General features: G+C 41.1%; 1 protein-coding gene across 3 annotated transcripts in view; it reads right to left on the bottom strand.

Moving 5' to 3' along the window:
• Positions 1–562: 562 nt before the first annotated feature.
• The window catches only part of ODR4 (odr-4 GPCR localization factor homolog), a 36,519-nt gene continuing 20,265 nt past the window's right edge, over positions 563–16,816 (bottom strand). For 2 of the 3 annotated variants that reach the window (XM_084637154.1, XM_084637155.1), the window contains exons 13-14: positions 7,689–7,781; positions 2,289–4,940 (exon numbers count right to left, since the gene is read on the bottom strand). In XM_084637154.1, the coding sequence (XP_084493280.1) occupies positions 4,873–4,940; positions 7,689–7,781 (161 nt within the window). In that variant the 3' untranslated portion in view covers positions 2,289–4,872. Of the gene's footprint in view, positions 919–2,288; positions 4,941–7,688; positions 7,782–16,816 lie in introns of those variants that run through there. The other variant, XR_014712719.1, reaches the window with a different exon arrangement.

Raw genomic sequence — 16,816 nt, 5'->3', positions numbered from 1 at the left:
GGCATGACAGAGAGAGAGAGAGAGAGAGAGAGAGAGAGATAGGGAGACTATTTATTAGTGGTTCCCTATCATTTTTGTTTTATTCTCAGTCCTGACTTCTTCCTCTTTTTAAAAATGCCCATTTCCCTGGTTTCTTAGGCTACTATAGTTAGTAAGGCAATTGTAGCGTTAATGCTAAAAAGCTAAGCAATCTCCCTTCCCTTGTCCCCACAGTTCTCAGATCACATTCCACCTTTCCGTAGTGAGAGTTGCAGATAGCCCACAGAGAGGCAGGCAAGGTCTGTTTCTTACTTCACCCATGGTTTCCTAAGGGCAGGATGTTTGCTGGGCTCAGTTCTTGTGGAGATGTTAACTGAATTCGCAATGTTTGTTGGAGAGGTTTTTATTAATTTACTTCCATTCATTCGTCAAGGAGCAAAGTATTAGGTTTTCCCTGCCCATTGCTCAGAAAGAAAGAAAAAAACTTCAGAGTTAGCCTTGCATTATACCTGGTGTTTCACCTTAGGCTATTTCAATTCCTCAGTGTCCACTCCCAAATCTTAAACATATGAGTCAGGCTTTGCTAAATCCATTATGCACACTTTTATTAAAATAATTCATCTGACAACACCAAGCACATTGTCAGCACTCTCTGCATAAAATAAAACAAATCTAGGTGATGTATTAAATAAGAAATAAACATGTGGATAAAATATGGTCCACTTCCAAGCATCCATGGAACAGCAAATATGGCTAAACTCTGAATTATGCTACAAGTGGCGGCTGGCAGCCAGATTGCAGAGCCACTATTGGAATGTTGCATAATAAAGCGAGTTCTTGGCTCAATAAAATACTCCTCTGCTGAATGAGACTGTGATATCCTCAAATGCCATATTCTGAGGCTTTCTACTTCCCCACCTCATTTTTAATGGCTGGATTCTGAAAATAAATGAGCAGAGAATAATTATGTCTTAGACATTCCCAACTGAAGATAAACATTAGTATGTCTGGGTGCACATATGAAGGCACATTAGAAATTTTGAACTTAATAACAAATTCACTTTTATAAAGAGAGAGGGGGTGCTTCATTTTTTTCAGAAACAATCCTTTGACCTCATACTTCACCAATTTCAGATATGGATTTTTTTTCCCCAAAATGGAGCACTCCTTTTATTATTCATTTGAAATATTACTTTCAAAAGGCTGCACTGGCCATGTTAATTTGAGGCAGATCTGGAGTACAAGAAATCCCAAAGAACAAAACCTTGATACAGAAATAGCCACCTATCCCTGCCACTGCATGATTATTCCCTAGAGTACATGATCTATTGCTTCATTATTTTCAGAATTAACCTTCAATAAATGCATTTTCACTAAACAACTTCAGTAAAATCCTAAATCACAATACTGCTCATATCCCTCAACCTATGGTACCAAGGAGAACATTACTGGTACAGGAAACTCTTCATACGACTGAATTATTTGAATTCTTCACCATATTCTTTAATCCTTCACAATTCTGAAAAAATAAAAGAGGATTTACACACAAAATTTGTGTGGGATAAAGGTAACAAATTGATGGGGGAAAGTGACAGAGTTGCAATTTAGTTTTTTTAGGTGCAGGAGAGATGTGAACTTCAAAGTCTATAAAGAATTATTTAAATGCTCTGACTAGACTTCGCTAGGTCAGTAAGGGACATGAAGAGATGTGATCCCAGACTGGCTGGGCACTGCTATGTTGAAGCCCCTAGGGCATATGCAGTTATATCAGCAAAACCACACTTTTACTGGTATAATCTGTTTTGCTCAGGGTGGGGGTGGGGGGGCAAAAAGGAAGTGGCGGGACTCAAAGAAACACTTTGCCTGTACACTATACCAGTTTTCTTATACTGGTAAAGTGCTCCTAGTGTAGACATGCCCTAATAGAAAGCATGGTGACAGAGTTAAGGAGAAAGGGTTGATCTGAGTAGAAAAACAGGAGCCATGAACTCACTAATTCTAATCCCACCTCCAATATTGACTCCTTGTGGTGTGTCAGGCTCAATTTCCCCACATGTAAAAAAGGGGGTAGACTTACTTGTATACCTCAGACAGATGTTTGTGAGGAACATTTATTAATTACTCACTAAAGCTTTGTTTGGCATTTCACATGCAATAACAGTTTACCAGTCTCAGAGTTCACCATCTAGGTAGGCAAAATACTAACAAACGTGGATGAGAACAACGTACAAAGCATGTAAATGAGCAGTTATGACAGGTATGGAGCAGACTTGTTTATACATATACACAATAAGAACAGTAATAAAATATTTTCACATTGCCTAGTTTTAATAAGTATTCAGAAAAGATCACCTCTTTCTTTTTTGGTCAAAATATAGCATTTTAAATAAGTCATCACAATACCAGCCGGTCAACAATTAACATATTTCACAGATTACTATTTTAAAAGAATTAACCTTTGCAATATGACTTATCCCAAAAATACACACATCCAGCTCCTTAGTAACAAACCTGGGCTCTGGCCGACCATGAGATTTATTTTTGGTAGGTGAGAAATCAAATGCCATAGTCAAGGACCCCTACTAGAGAATGCCCTGGCAGTCACTCTTTTCCTTTCTTGAGTGCCTCCACTATGTTCTCAACTGAGACACCCAGGGGAGAAAGAGAGATGGACTTTGGTACCTAAGTTAAGGTCCACCTTCTTTTAGCAGCCAGAAGTGAGGAAGGAATAAAGTACCTACTCATAACTAGGAGGACAGGCTGACTTCTTCCTACCATTCTCTCAGGAGACAGGGAACAGACTTGTGAGGAGCAGTTTTTAAATTTCAAAAAGTCTTGAGATTGCTGAACCATTCCTGCCATTATTGATTTGTCCCTGGCTCATTAAGAAGATACTTTGTCATAATTCTATTTTGCATCTGATGAATCCATCAGATTTATGTCAAATAGCACATATTTGCTAAATAAATTTGCTGCAGGAGGGCATCCCTGCACTTTGCTATAAGGGGCCTTGTTTTCTTCTTCGCCCTTCAAGTTGCTCCATTCAAACAATGCAGTGAGAAGAAAAAGAGAGTACATCAGAGAGGCCACCACTGCCTAATACAGGCCTCAACAATGCTCCAAGTCTGAAATTTAGCCTTTGGCCAACAATTAAAAAGAATTCCTATAATGTTCAAATTTGGTGTGTTACTAATGCTTAATGAAGACAATGCTTTTTATAGCTGCCGTTTAGTCTAAGAGTCAGTCTAAGCTTTTCTTGATCTTTAGCAACACAGCAGTAATTGTACAAATCTGAACATCAAATTTTTCTTTTACTGGGTTTATTGTTTCCAGAATATAAAAATCAAATGAACAAGCGAGGAATTTTAACATTATTTCATTTGCAAGTTACCTTTTATTCAAAGTTTTCTAATATTTTATGCTTGATTATGCTGTAGGCTCAAAGCTTTCCGATTTCTTCCTGCAATTTCAGTACCTTTGCATATAAACTCATTAAGCTGTAGTTACAAAGGTTAAATACCGTTCAATCTGGTACATATCAGTTTATATAGTAACTCGAACTACATGAATGCCAACAACTTTTGTATAAAAGTGATATTTGTTAACCTTGTGTCAAACATTTTTCCTTAGGGGAAAGCAATAATATACTTTAAAGATAGCATAGACTTACCTCTCTTATTCATATCTTAAAAACCTTAATTATTTATCAGCCTCTAAAAACTTATAAAATTATTTATGCCTGTCTGCATATTTGGGATTTGAATATCTGGGGAATTATCAGATATATCTTTCTTAACGGAAAGAGGGGAATTGAGTCAATCAGGATTGGATGGATAAGTCAGATCATGATGAAAAAGGAAGCATATATAAATTCGCCATACATCTTAGAGGTTTAATTATTTCATTAATTTCTGTTTATGATGCTTGAGCTAAGATATTTATATAGTGTGTGTTGGCCTAAAATAGGATTTTGGGGCTGCTACAAACTATTTGCATATTCATTACATCAGTTAACCAACCTGATGCACACAGTAGCATAGCAGGGGGGAGCGGCTGTTTGCCCTCTGAGCACAAGTGGCGCCTGTTTAATTTATAGGCGCCTTTTTTAATTTTAATCACCCGGTGGTGCTCTGGGTTTCCGGCTCGGCGGGGGCCTTCACGCGCTCCGGGTCCTTGGCAGCATTTCGGCCTTCAGTGCTGCCGAGGACCCGAAGTGCCACCCACTGAGTACAAGCGGTTGGCACCTTTTTTAATGTCCGCTGCCCCTGTTCGCTCCGCCTAGCTACGCCACTGGATGCACGTGCTGTAACAAAAAGAATATATGGAGTGAAATTCTGGTGCCACTGAAATCAGGGTTTTGCCACTGACTACAGTGGGGCCAGGGTTTCAATCCTTGTCTTTTTTTTTTTTTTTTTTTTTTAAATACTTAACAGCACTTTAGCCTATATCAATGTTAAAGGATTCCTTAAGGCAAGACCTGTCATAGTAAATAATTACAAAAGGGCAAACGTTAAGATCCAGCAACCTTGAAAATGTCTCTTGAAAAATACAGTTAAGCTTTTAACAATGAAATTGTAATCAAGTAGCTGGGAAAAGGGTTTGTTTTTTTTTTCTTCTTTTTTTAAACAATTCTTCCTGGAAAATAATGCTATTTTACAGGCAATTTCCATCAATGATATATACCTTTAGTTTCCTGGATATCTGATCCACCTACAGTATTTGCATGTTGAAATAAGATGAATAGATCACTACAATTAGAACACACCTAACTGGTGTATTTTAGGCAACATGTTTAGTTGCTAACATATGAAATCTTTGACGCTTCCACCTTGTATTAATGTGAATATTGGTCAGTGTTCCCATGATGATTAGACTGCTTCTTTTGCTTGGAGTCTAGTCACTGAAGTAATTAAAGGAGAAGGTTACTGCAAAGATTGCAACTGCAGCTGCTATTGCTACACCTAAAACGACAAAGGAAAAAATACTTCCATGAGTGAAGAGGAGAGTACAATCACCGCAAGGCGGGGTGTGAAGAAAAGGAAGAGTGGGAACAATAAGAGTCATTTTTAACATTGCTGAGTAGCACTACAATGCCTAAACATCAGATTATATTGTTAGTCATAGAAATTCATTTTATAAGACAATCTACATAAATAATTTTTCAAAGTGCAAAGTTCTTCAGAGATTCAATTAATCATAAACTCTACTCTTATGGGCCAAGTCACCAAAAGCCTAATGCATTAACTCTACGTTATGGCTTGATGATACCAAACTGACTCTCAGATTAAAAGTTATGGATAAAAGGGGCACAAACAAATTAAATAATTCCAATACATGAATTAAATGTTGTTTCAGATACTGCATTTGCCCCAAGTCCCATGGTCAGTTTTTGTAGTTTTACGATCACATTTTCCTATGGTTTTAAAATGTTTCTCCCCAGTGTTGATATGCAGGAGATACACAAACATGAGCAGGGCAAAACTGGCTAAGTGTTGAGAGGAAAGGACTGTCATATGCACAAAGTAAAACAAGCAAGCAAACAAAATATATATATTTTTAATCTCCAATTTACAGAAAACGTAGGTGTTACTTGTAAAAATATTAAATAAAACAAATGTAATGATACGTAGGCTTTAAGTTGGTGTTGTAGTTGTTCTACTGACTAATCAAATATCAAGCATAAATCCACATTTTAAAAAAGAAAGATTTTCATCAAGATTTACTACAATTTCTTTGCTCACCAGCTTGATGTCTGCACCAGGGACTATAATGCAATGTTGATTGAGGAAAGACTTCTATGACGGCTGGAATTCATTACCAAGGTAGCACAGCTCATCCTTGCAAGCAGCATAGCGATAGCTGCATCAGCACTGCTATGAGCTCATTCATATATTCATACAATGCACCTTGGAAGAAGCCACTTGCCTGCTCTCACTCTTTCTTAATTGTCAAAAGAGAGGTTATAAAATGGTGGCTTCCCAGAAGGCAATAGGGCTACCTCAGCCACTTGTTTTGAGGGAAGTTTTCCTTATTATCTGTTTTGTGGAACTTGGATCTGGTTCTGATTCTGAGATATGCTGATCATCTACAACTCCCATCTGGGGAAATATTTTTGAAAAAGGACTACTGATGTAATATTTAAAATCCCTGCTACTATATTGGTTTTTCTCATCAAGATTAAAGCTTCTTTTCAAATATCACAAACGCTCCATCAATATTTCATTATTTGCTTTAGCCTTTATCCAAAATGGACTTTGGACAAAATGCTGAACACTTTGGTCCCGATGTAGCAAAGCACATGCATACATATTTAACTTTAAGCATGAGAGTCAGATGCCAACAGGACTACTCACATCCTTAAGGTATGATCTTAAGTGCATGGCTAGATCAGAGCCAGAGTGCCACCAATCCGGTCCAGAAGTTCATCTATGCAGACATCATCTGCTGTGGGCTACAGGCTCTGACCTTCTCTGAGCTGGAAAAGATCCTGCGTAATGATACTGCAAAGCTGGCCGACTACTATAAGACATGGTGCACCTTCACTCTAGCACCAGCAAGATAGTCTCTAACATATTACACCTCCACATGCCAACATTAAGAGGGAACTGAACATTATAATGGATGGCCAGAGGCTGAAGCATATCCAATTTACTTAGGTGTGACCCTTGACCAAACACTGACACACAAAAGCCACCTGAGCAAGAAAGCAGTGAAGGTCAAGACATGCAACAACCTTCTCAGCAAACTGGCAGGTTCTTCATAGAGAGTAGATGCTCCAACCCTAAGGACCTCAGCCCTTGCCATTGCGTACTCAATAGCAAAGTACTGTGCACCAGTATGGAGATGATTGGCAAGCACCAAACTTGTTGATGTGCAACTCCTCTCAACCATGTGCATCATCACAGGAAGTCTCCGACCAACTCATCTTCCATGGCTTCCAGTTCTGAGCCACATTGCTCCCCCTCACATCAGGAGGGAGACTGCAGCTGGTAAGCTGCTTGAGAAGGCATGTGCCAACCCAAGCTTGCCCTTGTTCAACAACCTTTTTAACCCACTAGCTATATATCTTTCCTCACAACACCCACTGTGTTCGAGGCTGCCATGCCAGGACGTGATAGCGGAGTCCCTGTGGCGGGAAGACTGGTGCTTAATATCAACCACCAATCAGTTCCTTGTCACAGACCCTACTGCTCGCCCGCCTGGCTTCGACCTGGGCCTTTCTTAACTGATTCCAGACTGGCAAAGGCCTCTGGTGCAGCCAACTAGCACCGTTGGGGTCTTCAAGACAATCGAAGCTGCAGTTGCATGGCAGAGCAAACAATGATACACATTGTAGAGACGTGTCCGCTAACCAACTTCAGCAGTCAGCTCCACAAGCACCACTTGGCCACTAAGCATGCTATTGCTTGGCTCAGCGAATACACACACACACACACAGAGTAAATTGCAAAACTGAGCCTTTGAAGAGTGAACCAAACAACACTCCCCCCCCCCCCCGCTGCAAATCTCTGAATTTTTAGCAAGCACATAACGTTTTGGCTTAAGCCCACTGAAGAACAAGTCACCTTCCCCCCTCCCTCCATTTACTAACTCTGTGCTTTAAACTGTAAACTAAATTATGCCGTTTACTATATCCTCACATCCTGAAAATACTACCAATATTGTGGGAGCAAATGACTGCCTTAATGGGCTTATTGGAGGTAACATACCCATGTTTTGTTGAAGTTTTGATAGCAGCGTTGCTTTTGTCAATTGTATCTGTTGCGTATCATCTGTGTTGTCGACAGGTGGATTTATATCAACTGCATGCAATTTAGAGATAAGTTTAGCAAAACCAAGTATTCATTGACAGTTTATAAAACACACCTATATTTTGCAATTACAATAATACAAATAGGACATTAAGTTTATAATTCCTGATCTGTTCTACCAGTGGACTATATTGACCATTTTGTATTATCAACAGTAGTAATGAGGTACCTGTACTGAAACTTGTGCTATTCAACCTATTCGTCAATGATCTGGAAAAAAGGGGTGAACAGTGAAGCGGCAAAGTTTGCAGACAATACAAAATTATTCAGGATAGTTAACTCCAAAGCAGATTGCAAGAAATTACAAAGGAATCTAACAAAATTGGGTGACTAGGCAACAAAATCGTAGATGACATTCAATCTAGATATGTGTAAAGTAATGCACATTGGGAAAAAACCACACAAATATATGATGGGTTCTAAAATAGCTGTTATCACCCAAGAGAGAGATCTTGGAGACACTCTGGATAGTTCTCTGAAAACTTCTGCTCCAAATGCAGCAGTGATCAAAGAGACATACAATAGTATGTCAAGCATTATTATGAAAGGGATGGAAAATAAGACAGAAAACATCATGCCACTATATAAATCCATGTGCACCTTGAATACTGTGTCCAATTCTGGTCACCCAGTCTCAAGAAGGACATAGGAACTGGGAAAGGTCCAGAGAAGGACAACAAAGATGATCAAGGGTACAGAATGGCTTCTATATAAGGAGAGTCTAAGCCCTGGTCTACACTAGGACTTTAGGTCGAATTTAGCAGCATTAAATCAATGTAAACCTGCACCCGTCCACACGATGAAGCCCTTTATTTCGACTTAAAGGGCTCTTAAAATCGATTTCCTTACTCCACCCCTGACAAGTGGATTAGCGCTTAAATCGGCCTTGCCGGCTCGAATTTGGGGTACTGTGGACACAATTCGACGGTATTGGCCTCCTGGAGCTATCCCAGAGTGCTCCATTGTGACCGCTCTGGACAGCGCTCTCAACTCAGATGCACTGGCCAGGTAGTCAGGAAAAGGCCCGTGAACTTTTGAATCTCATTTCCTGTTTGGCCAGCGTGGCAAGCTGCAGGTGACCATGCAGAGCTCATCAGCAGAGGTGACCATGATGGAGTCCCAGAATCGCAAAAGAGCTCCAGCATGGACCGAACGGGAGGTACGGGATCTGATCGCTGTATGGGGAGAGGAATCCGTGCTATCAGAACTCCGTTCCAGTTTTTGAAATGCCAAAACCTTTGTCAAAATCTCCCAGGGCATGAAGGACAGAGGCCATAACAGGGACCCGAAGCAGTGCCGCGTGAAACTGAAGGAGCTGAGGCAAGCCTACCAGAAAACCAGAGAGGCGAACGGCCGCTCCGGGTCAGAGCTCCAAACATGCCGCTTCTATGATGAGCTGCATGCCATTTTAGGGGGTTCAACCACCACTACCCCAGCCGTGTTGTTTAACTCCTTCAATGGAGATGGAGGCAATACGGAAGCAGGTTTTGGGGACGAAGATGATGATGATGATGAGGTTGTAGATAGCTCACAGCAAGCAAGCGGAGAAACCGGTTTTCCCGACAGCCAGGAACTGTTTCTCACCCTGGACCTGGAGCCAGTACCCCCCGAACCCACCCAAGGCTGCCTCCTGGACCCAGCAGGCGGAGAAGGGACCTCCGGTGAGTGTACCTTTTAAAATATTATACATGGTTTAAAAGCAAGCATGTGAAAGGATTACTTTGCCCTGGCATTCGCAGCTCTCTTGGATGTACTCCCAAAGCCTTTGCAAAAGGTTTCTGGGGAGGGCAGCCTTATTGCATCCTTCACGGTAGGACACTTTACCACTCCAGGCCAGTAACACGTACTCGGGAATCATTGTACAACAAAGCATTGCAGTGTATGTTTGCTGGCGTTCAAACAACATCCGTTCTTTCTCTCTCTGTGTTATCCTCAGGAGAGTGAGATATCATTCATGGTCACCTGGTTGAAATAGAGTGCTTTTCTTCAGGGGACACTCAGAGGAGCCATTCCTGCTGGGCTGTTTGCCTGTGGCTAAACAGAAATGTTCCCTGCTGTTAGCCACAGGGAGGGGGGAGGGTTGAGGGGGTAGCCACGCGGTGGGGGGAGGCAAAATGCGACCTTGTAACAAAAGCACATGTGCTATGTATGTAATGTTAACAGCAAGGTTTACCCTGAAAGAGTGTAGCCACTGTTTTATAAAATGTGTTTTTAAATACCGCTGTCCCTTTTTTTCCCCTCCACCAGCTGCATGTGTTTCAATGATCACAGGATCTTCTCCTTCCCAGACGCTAGTGAAGCTTAGAAAGAAAAAAAATGCACTCCAGATGAAATGTTCTCCGAGCTCATGCTGTCCTCCCACACTGACAGAGCACAGACGAATGTGTGGAGGCAAATAATGTCAGAGTGCAGGAAAGCACAAAATGACCGGGAGGAGAGGTGGCGGGCTGAAGACAGGGCTGAAGCTCAAATGTGGCAGCAGCGTGATGAGAGGAGGCAGGATTCAATGCTGAGGCTGCTGGAGGACTAAACCAGTATGCTCCAGTGTATGGTTGAGCTGCAGCAAAGGCAGCTGGAGCACAGACTGCCACTACAGCCCGTGTAACCAACCGCCCTCCTCCCCAAGTTCCATAGCCTCCACACCCAGACGCCCAAGAACGCGGTGGGGGGGCCACCGGCCAACCAGCCACTCCGCCACAAAGGATTGCCCAAAAAAAAAGAAGGCTGGCATTCAATACATTTTAAAGTTGTAAACTTTTAAAGTGCTGTGTGGCATTTTCCTTCCCTTCTCAACCACCCCTCCTGGCCTACCTTGGTAGTCATCCCCCTATTTGTGTGATGAATGAATAAAGAATGCATGAATGTGAAGCAACAATGACTTTATTGCCTCTGCAAGCGGTGATCGAAGGGAGGAGGGGAGGGTGGTTAGCTTACAGAGAAGTAGAGTGAACCAAGGGGCGGGGGTTTCATCAAGGAGAAACAAAGAGAACTTTCACACCGTAGCCTGGCCAATCATGAAACTGGTTTTCAAAGCTTCTCTGATGCGTACCGCACCCTTCTGTGCTCTTCTAACCGCCCTGGTGTCTGGTTGCACGTAACCAGCAGCCAGGCGATTTGCTTCAACCTCCCACCCCGCCATAAACGTCTCCCCCTTACTCTCACAGATATTGTGGCGCACACAGCAAGCAGGAATAACAGTGGGAATATTGGTTTCGCTGAGGTCTAAGCGAGTCAGTAAACTGCGCCAGCGTGCCTTTAAACGTCCAAATGCACATTCTACCACCATTCTGCACTTGCTCAGCCTGTAGTTGAACAGCTCCTGACTACTGTCCAGGCTGCCTGTGTACGGCTTCATGAGCCATGGCATTAAGGGGGAGGCTGGGTCCCCAAGGATACATATAGGCATTTCAACATCCCCAACAGTTATTTTCTGGTCTGGGAAGTAAGTCCCTTCCTGCAGCTTTTAAAAACAGACCAGAGTTCCTGAAGATGCGAGCGTCATGTACCTTTCCCGGCCATCCCATGTTGATGTTGGTGAAATGTACCTTGTGATCCACCAGAGCTTGCAGCACTATTGAAAAGTACCCCTTGCGGTTTAGGTATTCGGCGGCTTGGTGCTCTGGTGCCAAGATAGGGATATGGGTTCGTCTATGGCCCCACCACAGTTAGGGAATCCCATTGCAGCAAAGCCATCCACTATGACCTGCACATTTCCCGGGGTCACTACCCTTGATATCAGCAGATCTTTGATTGCGTGGGCTACTTGCATCACAGCAGCCCCAACAGTAGATTTGCCCACTCCAAATTGATTCCCAACTGACCGGTAGCTGTCTGGCGTTGCAAGCTTCCACAGGGCTATTGCCACTTGCTTCTCAACTGTGAGGGCTGCTCTCATCTTGGTATTCATGCGCCTCAGGGCAGGAGAAAGCAAGTCACAAAGTTCCACGAAAGTGCCCTTACGCATGCGAAAGTTTCGCAGCCACTGGGAATCATCCCAGACCTGCAACACTATGCAGTCCCACCAGTCTGTGCTTGTTTCCGGAGCCCAGAATCGGCGTTCCACAGCATGAACCTGCCCCATTAGCACCATGATGCATGCATTGGCAGGGCCCATGCTTTCAGAGAAATCTGTGTCCATGTCCTGATCAATCACGTGACCGCGCTGATGTCGCCTCCTCGCCCGGTATCGTTTTGCCAGGTTCTGGTGCTGCATATACTGCTGGATAATGCGTGTGATGTTTAATGTGCTCCTAATTGCCAAAGTGAGCTGAGCGGGCTCCATGCTTGCCGTGGTATGGCATCTGCACAGGTAACTCAGGAAAAAAGGCGCGAAACGATTGTCTTCCGTTGCTTTCACGGAGGGAGGGAGGGAAGGGGGGCCTGACAATATGTACTCAGAACCACCCGCGACAATGTTTTAGCCCCATCAGGCACTGGGATCTCAACCCAGAATTCCAATGGGCAGCGGAGACTGCGGGAACTGTGGGATAGCTATCCACAGTGCAACACTCTGGAAGTTGACTCTAGCCTCGGTACTGTGGAAGCACTCCACCGAGTTAATGCACTTAATGCACTTAGAGCATTTTCTGTGGGGACACACACACTCGAATATATAAAACCGATTTCTATAAATTCGACCTTATTCCGTAGGGTAGACATACCCTAAAAGATTAGGGCTGTTCAGCTTAGAAAAGAGACAACTGGTGGAATATGGGGGAGATTGAAGTCTTTAAAATCATGAATGGTGTGGGGGAAAGAAAGTGCTATTTACCCTGTCATACACACAAAAACCAGGAGTCACCCCATGAAATAGGCTGCAGGTTTAATACAAACACGAGGAAGTACTTTTTCACATAATGCACAACCAACCTGTGGAACTCATTGCTATGATGTTGTGATGTCCAAAAGCATAACTAGGTTCAAAAAGGACCTTGTTAAGTTCATGGAGGATAGGTCCATCAATGGCTATTAGTCAAGATCATTAAGCACTCAACCCCATGCTCAAGACAATCCTATACATCTGATGACCAGGAGCTGGGAGTGAAAAACATATATGGATAACTCCAGGGGGAGTGTACAGAACGGCAATTATGAAGCTCTGGTACAGGCCACTGTTGGAAACAGGATACTGGGGAAAATGGACCAGGTCTAGTATGACAGCTCTTACGTTCTTATTAGTAATAGCAGCAGCATAGCACCAAAAGAATGCTAAGGGCTTTGCAAACCAGTTAAAGAGACAAAAAGGTAAAAAACTGTGATAAAGCATTTAAGTGACTTACATTCCTAAGGCCCATTTTCAACAGTGACTTTGACACTTAAGAGCTGAAGTCATTTTTCACAATGTTTCCCAGAACCTCTACTCCAAGAAGTTTTAGAAACTCAGGGCTAGAAGCTAAGATTTAAGCACATAAAACATTACTCACTTAAGTGGTTCCATTTAAGTCAATGGAACAACTGGGAAAACTGACTCAGGTACATAATCGTCCACAGAATTGGGTCCTAAACTGGGGCTTTACAAGAAGAAACTAAATTATTTTTTCTTAGAATGAAAAACAAACCTTCAGTTTTGTTTGTTATACTGCACTTTGTGTACTTGTACTGTTGAAATGCAAGGCTGCATAGAGGTTGTTTTTTTTTTTTAAATCATGACTAGAAATGGTTATAAAGGAGACCATAAAAACCAGCATTTAGATGTGAAAATATTTAATCTATTATTGTTACAGGTAACACCTAAGATTAAGTAATAAAGAGATTGGATGAGGGGAGGGGGGGAAGAGGGGATATCTTTTTTTGGTTTATTTTGTGCATTTGACAGAACTTCATGTGTAGTAGTTTCACCCATCCCCATCTGGATACCTCTTATCACTGTGTAGAAAAACTCCAAAATAAAGAGAAAAATTTTAAAACTGGGAAATCTGACTGTAAAACTTCCATTAAAGATGGGAATGGGAAGTGGTGCTCAGGGGCAATTTTTTTAAAAACTGGGTGGGTTTCAAGTTGACCGTGCCTCTCAATACGTTGTCCTCTTGTAAACACATTGAGATTGTAACTAATATTACTTGTTAAATACACACACACACAGAACAAAGCATCCATTAACCAATGCAAAAATATGGCACATAGGATTCCCAAACATTGAGGTCCTTCATTTTTCCATAGAAAAAATACAGCCCAGACAGTGGAAATAAAAATTTCTGTACACATCTTTGTCTGTGTATTTTAATTCTGGCCAATTTTTGAGACCGGGAGAATAATTTAGAATCCAGTCCTGTGTCTTTGCTAAAAGTGCCAACTGTTTGGTGGACACTTGTCCAGTTATAATTAGATTGAGGTCACTAACTGATTTCATACATAGAGGAAAACACATTGGCTACTGTTGACTTAGGCTGGAAATAAACCACTGATCTAAAATTGAAGGGTTCTGTATCCCAGCCAATTAACGGTACTTTCAGAATATGTGAATTTTCCCCCTCAAATATAAAACAAACACCGTTTCATTATTTACTTTAAGCATACACATAAAAATTCACCCAGATTGCTTCAACAAACAAGTGACTACATGGGGTGAATCTATTACTACTATCTGCCAATGGTGCAAGCAGGGGCTTCTATATTGGACTTTTCTGTAAATGTGAAGTTCCACCGGATTTAATCTGGGAAAGTTATGCCTAAGTGTTTTTTCCCCCGCAATTATGTTTCAATGTGTTCTTGTACCAGAATCCCTAAAGGATGGCCTTGTTCTATCTAGAATAAGATTTTCTACCCAGCAACTAATAATAATTTTAAAAATCACTTGTATTAAGGAGGAGCTTTGAGCACCAAATGATTTCACATTTCTAAGTAATATACTCTTTAACTCGACCCAATAACAATCTTTTAATGAAAGAACAACAAAAACAAAAAAAGAATTTACAGCCAATTATTAGCAAAATGTAAGGAAATGGAGACTGGAATCTAAAAATCTTAATACAACCTGTTGGTTGCTGGGTAAATATCTGGAAATTATTGACCATTAAAGTGGGTATAGCATTCAAGTTAGTAGCATGAGGAAGATGAAAATGTATTGTTGAGTTGCAGCAACAAAAAAAAAAAAAAAAAAAAGCCAGTACGATCCTAGCCTGTATCAAAATAATGTTATGAACATGACAAGGAAAATTATGCAGTGAAATCTGTCTTAAGCAACCACTCAAGGGACCAAAGTCAATTACTCACTGGAGGTAGCAGTTCAACACAGGTAGAGCAGAACTGGACTCTGTATGTTTGGAGATACTCTGGGGTGGTCTTCTAAGACATGCTTTGCCTAACAGAGTGGCTTTTTACACAGGTTTCACTGCACCATCGTATCATAGCAGGGTATGGAGGCACCACTTGCAGTATTATGTTATGCTACAATATTATGTCTTGGCTGTTAGAAGTTACTTTTTGGATTAAGTCCATACATTTTACTTTTAGATGTAGAATCTAGATAAGGAAAGTTTTACTTTGTCAAAATATAAACAGAACTCTACATAAGTGAGGCTGCCTGACCCATTCATTAATCATCTAGGAATCACTGAGCAATACAAGGCAGTGCCCTCTGTCTCATGCACCAATTACAGAAATTGCTACACTTCCAGAAGTACTTTCACCATTTTATCACCAGCTATTGAAGTAAGTTTAAACAGGATCTGGGTTGATCAGATGGGTGGCTGGTGTATCATCTGAGATGTCTCATGTATGGCTAGCTTATGAAATTCTAACGCCATATAACTTACACACAAATGAGGTCATTTAAAAATCATCCAAGCTATCTCCCTTTGTGAAAGCATGTCTCTACATGTTTTTACTCCAGAAACCGATAGCAACTAATGAATACAACTGCTTAGCAACTTATTTAATGGGATGCAGAGGTTTCAAGTGCTAATCAAGAATAAAACTTGGATAATATTTCATTTACTACAACTACAGTTACCAGAAAAAAAAATACACATGCTCATCTGTTTACAGTGTGTGTAGAAATCTGCAGTTCAAATATTACAGTGAAGAAAATAATTTGATACTTAAGAACCTGTATTGGAAAGAAAAGCTAGAAACAGTGTTCTGTCTAAATATATATTTTAATAATAGTTTCAATTTCATAATAAAGTTCAGAATTTTGCATTCACAAAAAACCACCTTTTTCAGTCAGCATTTAAAAATCTTCATAACTCTGGTCAGGGTAATGTTGCTGGGGAGGGGGGAAAAACCACCCCCATCAGCTTTATATGGCTCTGTGATGGCATTCCTACAAGCACAGTTATCACACTGGGGGCTGTTACTCTTGAGAAGGACATTAATGCACATGGTTCACAGGATGGATTAGAAAATAAATAATAAATAAAATAAATACCTGTTCTTCGTAGTAAACCAAAGAAGATTAAAGCCTAGGACACATAATGCCCAAATCTAAAGCAGCACTGATATAATGCTGTGTACAATTGTCTAGTGCAGACGCTTTCTAATGCCAATATTCTCTGTCCCTAGCCTTCGCCAGACCTTAAACTGCCTTACAAAGAACAAGTGAACAATAAGAGATTACGGCCACTAAAACTGTATTTGTGTTTACCTACTCAATGTATTTAATTTGTTGGTGCCAGGAGCTAGGATTTAGTGAGGCCACTCGCTAATGCAAAGCTTTCAGTTGCTGATGTCAAAGCCCTGGAGGACCTTGGAACTACAATCTGAGAGTTGCTTATACTTTTCAGATATGACTTGTTAGTTCTTCTTACTATTTTCCATTTAAAAATTTTAAAGACTGAACCATTGCAGTGGGTCATTAGCATGAGCTACAATGAAAAGATATAATGAAAACACTTTTGTGACCAGAACATGTGGATCTAGTATACAAATAACTACTGTATGTAATTCTTAAAAATATGGCATTGTTCTGTGTTTTGAGCAAAAAAAGTTTAAATCCGTTTCATATATTGATTCTCTCCTAACCATATGAAGATATTAAACTAAAATAGTGTTAAACAGAATCACATAACCAAAATGTAAGCAGATTT

This window comes from Lepidochelys olivacea, assembly GCF_965140295.1.
Source record: "Lepidochelys olivacea isolate rLepOli2 genome assembly, chromosome: 8".
Classification (NCBI taxonomy): Eukaryota; Metazoa; Chordata; order Testudines; family Cheloniidae; genus Lepidochelys; species Lepidochelys olivacea.
This window is presented reverse-complemented; position numbering and strand designations above follow the sequence as displayed.